The 6,025-nt window shown below is 33.2% G+C and overlaps 1 protein-coding gene across 1 annotated transcript; it reads left to right on the forward strand.

Annotated features, from left to right (window-relative positions):
* Positions 1-3,660: 3,660 nt before the first annotated feature.
* On the forward strand, positions 3,661-5,045 carry LOC143598127 (3-oxoacyl-[acyl-carrier-protein] synthase II, chloroplastic-like). Its single transcript, XM_077076424.1, has 4 exons — positions 3,661-4,023; positions 4,105-4,259; positions 4,335-4,470; positions 4,871-5,045. The coding sequence occupies exons 1-4, from the start codon at positions 3,921-3,923 to the stop codon at positions 4,903-4,905; spliced, it is 429 nt and encodes a 142-aa protein (XP_076932539.1). The 5' UTR covers positions 3,661-3,920; the 3' UTR covers positions 4,906-5,045.
* Positions 5,046-6,025: the final 980 nt, after the last annotated feature.

A 6,025-nucleotide genomic window follows, 5' to 3' on the forward strand; every position in this document is an offset into this window, starting at 1 on the left:
CTATTTCCTATGTCATTTTCTTACAACAAACAGTTCCTAGGCAAGTTGAAATTCCTTGATCTCAGTTTCTCAAAGGACCTGATCAGAACTCCAAACTTTAGATGTCTTCCCTATCTTGAAAAAGTTAATCTTGAATTCTGCTCAAGTCTAGTTGAGGTGCATCCATCAATTGGAGATCACATCAAACTTGTTCACTTGAATTTGAGATCATGCGAGAAACTTGAATCTTTGCCATCGAGCTTGAAGTTGAGATCTCTTGAGGTTCTTAATCTATCTTGGTGCTCAATGTTGACAAAGATTCCAGATTTTGTAGGCATAGATAATCTTTTGGAGCTTGATCTTAGTCATAACTCAATATAAGAACTACCCTCGTCAATAGGTGATCTTCCCCATCTAATTTATTTAGATATTTGAAACTGCAGAAGTTTGACTTCCATTCCACAAAGCATTTCGATGTTGAATGATCGAGTAGAAATTATACTATATGGTTGCCCATTCTCGGAGGATTGTTTCATGAGTCCACAAGAATAGCTATGCCATTTAAGTGCGCGTGCATCATGCGGATAACGCTACTTGAGGCAGATATCTTTTGGTACCATGCAATGACTTTACAAAGAAGTCTATATCATTCTTCCGGGAGGTTGTTCCGGCTTACAAACAAACATTGTAAGAACCCAGAAAAAAATAACATGCATGTTACTTTACAAACATAAAATTTCATGCATTCTAGCAAAAACATAAAAAAGATGATACAAGTTTGATAGAACCCAATGTCCATTTATTTACCTTTCAGACCGGCCTCCTAAAACCTCAACATACTAAAATATATGTCATAACATTAAAGTTACCAACAAAGCATAACACAGTTGGTCTAACTTCTGTCACAAGACACTTATCACATTCTTTGCATTTGCTTAATTTAGCTAAAACTCCTTATAATTTGGTTTTCCATTTGGCAATGACATGAGAACTTTCACATATAGATGATCAGGAAGCCCTTACAATACCACCTTATTTGCATTTGCTAATAAATGTTCTTGGGATTCCAAACACAACTAAAAATCTATTATTAATCACACAAATAGTCATTGGTATTTAGTCACCCCATTACTATTATTTTTTCATGTTTTAGTCTATTTGATAAGACTTTGACAGAGCAGACCCTCCACCACATCTTTAAATCTCTACAGCTTTGGCACTCTCAGCTTAGACTTTCTTCATTTGGTGTTTTAGCATTTGCCATCTCTTAAAGTTTCAAATAAATGCTTCGTGTATCTTTAAATCAAGCCATACCATTTAATCCATCTTTATCTCGAAGTACATCACCTTTATACATTATTCAACGTGACATATGGGAACCATCCCCAACCATGAATCAATACGGATAGTACTATTTCATCACATTCATTGATGAATTTAACATATTCACATGAATGTATCCTCTATCTACTCTACACAAGCTATGGACCCATTTTGTCATTTTAAATCCCTTCTTGACACCAATCGAATTTGCAAGAAAATAAGAAAGAGAAATAATTCTCAAATAAGAAGAGATCGATAGAAATATGAATGGTGAAAACGATTACGAAGGTGCCCTTATAAAGGAGAATTCAAGATTTGGCAGGTTTGTCAAATTATCGAAATTACAAAAGCAAATATTGAATACTAAAATTAAGAAATTAAAATATTAACAATACAATTACCTGATTTGGTTAGAAAACGCGTGAATCTAAATAAGGAAAGAATTTGACGATTGCAAAAAAGTTGACAAAAGTCTTAATTGGCGAAATTGGAGCCCAAAATGGTGGAATTTGGATCTGACAGCCCGTGACTGTTTGCCACTAGGTCCGGCTCGTTGAGACCTTTTCATCGACAAGTAATGCACCACATAATTCCGTTTGTAACCCGAGTTATTTTAATTTGGGCCTTTTCTGCCCTATCCTTCATTGTTAAGTTGTTCCGTATAAGAGTCTATTAATATTAAATCTTGAATAAGCTCCTAATCCGTTGTTGAAAATATTTTCTCCCGCACCATTAAAAATCACTACAACAAAAAGGGCATTTTAGGACCTTTTGTGTGTGACGCTTGTAAAATAGGATCCTAAAATCTATTTAATAGGACAAATGAACATTTGGGGTCCTTTTACAATATACGCTACAGAAATGGTGTGCTAAAAAGTTATTTAATAGGATGGATGATTCTTTGGGTTCGTATTATCATATAACTTAATAAGACACTTAAAATTTAAATTCTAATAAAGTAATCTATAAGACATGTAGTTGTTGGTGTCCTATTATGTCGTAATGTAATAGGACACTTAATCACCAGAGGTCTTATTTTAACATAACTTAATAGGACACTTTATATTTAAGTCATAAATGTTCGGTGTTATAGGACCCTTTCTAGTCGAAGTCATATAAGAACATAACTTAATAGGACATTTTACACTATGGTCATATAATTTTAACCTTTATAAGATGCATAATCATTGTGGTGTTATTATAAAACATCGTAATAGGACATTTTATATTTTAGTCATAAAACATCTGGTTTATAGGACGCTTATTCGCTAGAGTTTTATTATAACATAACTTAACAGGACACTTGACACTTGAGTCTTATAACTTTATAAACTCGGGATAGTGTTTTGGTCGTAATAATTCGATTATAATTCGGTTTGGTGTTAAAAGGTTCTTTTAAAGCCAAAACTCATTCGAAAAGGGTCATTCTTGTAAATATGATTAAATATAATATTAATAAAATAATAAAACCCTAACTCCCATCCCAAAACTATTGACACATCTTTTCTCCATCTCTTTCATGATGTCAAACACCCAATAAACCTTAATCACCTTCAATTCAATCTTAATCTTAAAATTAGAGGTGTCTTTGAGTGGTTCATATGATTCCTAATGTTAATTGGTAAGTTTTATGTATTCGTTTTTATGTTTTGATGAGTTATTGTGAAACCCTAGATGTTCAATCTCTGTAACTTTGATGATTATAATGTTAATTGATGATTTAGAACCCTAGGGATGACATAAACATGTTAGGGTTTGAGTTTTGATGACAATAATTTGCTGACAGATTCGTTCTCGTTTATTGATTGGTTTGTAAGTTATTGTTAAACAATGATTATTGATCTATTTTTGTTTCTAGGATATAGTAGTCTGAGTTTAGTTTCCAGAAAGGTAAATTTTGTAATTTTTGGACAAGTTTTGAATAGTTTTTATGATTTTACAAAAACATGTGTCAAAACTGATGTGGGGATTCAAATTCTGGTCATTCTTCCCGACATCATTACTTGAGATTAACGAAGCCAAATGAGTTGGTTCCACTTTTTAAACTTAGTATATTAGTTTATAAGATAATCCAATTGGCCTTGCACATTTTTGATAAATGAGTTGAGAGAACCATGAAACTACTTTTTGTTGCGCAATCTGATGAACTGTTGGTGCCTATCTGTAATGATTGAATTATTGTGAGTTTTGTATGAATGCGAAAAATAAGATAAAAATGTTTTGAGAAACCTAATTCATATATTCTATTGTGGTAAATTTTGTATCATTTACCCTTAAGTTTTTCTTAGTGAATAAAATCAGGTTGTACATGCCAAATTTGTCCCGTGAATTGAATGATTATATAGTCGAGTTGTATGATGAATATTTGGTTGCTTTGCCATGATATGATGTGTTGATACATGTTAGGACTTTTTGGTACAATTGACATTACTTATTATCATCAAAGAGTCATCGTGTCAAGTTTGTGTTTGCGTGTTAGTCTATGCTTGGGTTTTAGAGTCATGTGTTGTTGAACACATTCTCATAACATAAACACTTGTACTAGGTAACGGTTAGCGAGTCAAGTGCATCCTTTTGGTTTTGAGAAAAGTCTATTACATGCGACACCAGGTGAGTTAATGTTTTTTCCTATTTTTTTTTCTAGAAATAAAACACAAAACTATTTTCGTATACTTGTTTTCACTTGTGATGCTTATCATATGACCGAGCCTCATCCTCAAGGTATGTATATTGTTTTGTTGGCTGATTTATAAATGAAATGAAGATGAAGCATGTGATTGATGTGTTTATGTTTATCATTAGGTACCGATGTGATTTTATGGATAGAGAAAGCACTGTCGCAGGCTGGGGTGAGAAGGGAGGATGTGAACTACATAAATGTGCATGCTACATCAACACCCGCCGGTGACCTCAAGGAATACCAAGCTCTTCTTCATTGTTTTGGCCAGAACAAAGAGGTACCAAACCAAACAGAGAAATATGTGTTGTGGTTTTTTACCATATTATAAAAAAACATTTTTAACATTTTGCAGTTGCGAGTGAACTCTAAAAAATCGATGATCGGTCACCTTCTCGGAGCAGCTGGTGCTGTAGAAGCCGTTGCAACTGTACAATTAATACTTTGTTTTTGCCATTGTGTGATGGCAAGGATTAGGAGGATGGATGAAGGTCAGTATATTAGTATTCTAGTCTTTTATAAGTGTTATTTTTTTTTTTCATTTTATATAAATTATTTGTTTAGTTCACTTGAGAGTGAGACTCGGCCCTCGGGATACAGTCTATTTATTGTATTGAGAGTTAATTACACGGATCGTTAAATCACTTTGACACATTCATCCACTTTGACCTGTCGTTCATTTGACCTCAAGGCCTATACGCACTAAAGGGCTTTTGACAACACATATCACACATATTATTACGGGTTTTTATTAGCACCAAAGGGCTTTGTATTAATGTTGACTCTATTATGGCTTATTTATTTCAATTGCTTTCTGATTTTAACAAGGGGATCTTGCTTTATATTAATCATTAATGGTGACTAACAAACATTTTTATGTGTTTTGATCAGTGGCAAAGAATTCTAGCTTACGCCAGTGCTATTGAAGGTTTGTGTCTGATAAAGGTGGTTGCACGAAGTCATGGAGGTTTTTGGATGATTGTTTATATTTGTATTAAACTGAATGCTTTAATAATATGCATATTAAAAAAATGAATAATTTATACTAATGGTCAAGATTGATGCTTTAGCTATTCTAGCTATTTCTAAAATGATTCATTGTTTGGATATGTTGTTTATTTTCTTACTTTTTCTGTTCTAGCTATGTTTTTATTTTTCTTTTAAGGCTGTTGATTTGCTGCCATATTTGATTGAAAAACGTCGTATTTCCTCACTTTTTTTTGCACTAGTGATTAGGTAAGCACATGTCAAAACATTGTAAAAGTGTCATAATATGTTTTTATTGGGACACTTTTTGGGTTGTTAATGAATATATTATGTGACCATAAAACTGGTTTCATAATCTTATTTGGGATATCAGAACTTTTTTCTTGGTAATAAAGTACATATAATGTTACACCATAAGGGTCTTATAAATTAATTTTTAGGACGCTTGTATGTGTATCAAAAGATTAAAGGTAGGTAAGAACATGTTAAAACATTGTAAAAGTGTCCTAATATGTTTTTATTGGGACGCGTTTTGGGTTGTTAATGGATATTTTATGCGACCATAAAATTGGTTTCATAATCTTATTTGGGATATCAGGACGCTTTTTGAGTTCCGAGACTTATTACGACCCCTTTACATGAAACGCTTTTCTCGTTGGTCCTATTAAATGAAAGGTCCTATATAATAGCATTTTAGGACGCTTTTGTGCGTACTAAAAAACCCTTTTTGTTGTAGTGAATCTACAGTAGAATAGAACCCATGAATGTACTCACGTGAGTTAATCCTCTCTAAATCAATCATTGCCTATCGTGAGTACATTTCATGTCTCTACACACTCCAACTGAAAACTGTTGTTGATCATTATGCTACAGAGATCCATTGGATTACTAAGATCTTCATGAGTCGCATATACAACTTCCTAACTCCCCTAGTCCCCTGCCTTGTGTGTGATGATGTAAGAGCCAGATAGTTGGCCACAAATCACGTGTTTCATCAGCGGACTAAACACATTGAGATTGGCATTTTCATCATTTGTGGCATGGTTTTAGGCCATATTT

Source organism: Bidens hawaiensis, unplaced genomic scaffold (assembly GCF_021521415.1).
Source record: "Bidens hawaiensis isolate Kalapana, Puna unplaced genomic scaffold, B.hawaiensis_p1.1 tig00049662_1, whole genome shotgun sequence".
NCBI classification, from domain to species: domain Eukaryota; kingdom Viridiplantae; phylum Streptophyta; class Magnoliopsida; order Asterales; family Asteraceae; genus Bidens; species Bidens hawaiensis.

Excerpts from the sequence above, each read along its gene's own strand:
- LOC143598127 (XM_077076424.1), top strand. The coding sequence starts at position 3,921 with ATGTTTTTTCCTATTTTTTTTTCTAGAAATAAAACACAAAACTATTTT. Across the intron at positions 4,024-4,104 it reads GACCGAGCCTCATCCTCAAG|GTACCGATGTGATTTTATGG; the intron begins GTATGTATATTG and ends GTTTATCATTAG. Across the intron at positions 4,260-4,334 it reads GTTTTGGCCAGAACAAAGAG|TTGCGAGTGAACTCTAAAAA; the intron begins GTACCAAACCAA and ends AACATTTTGCAG.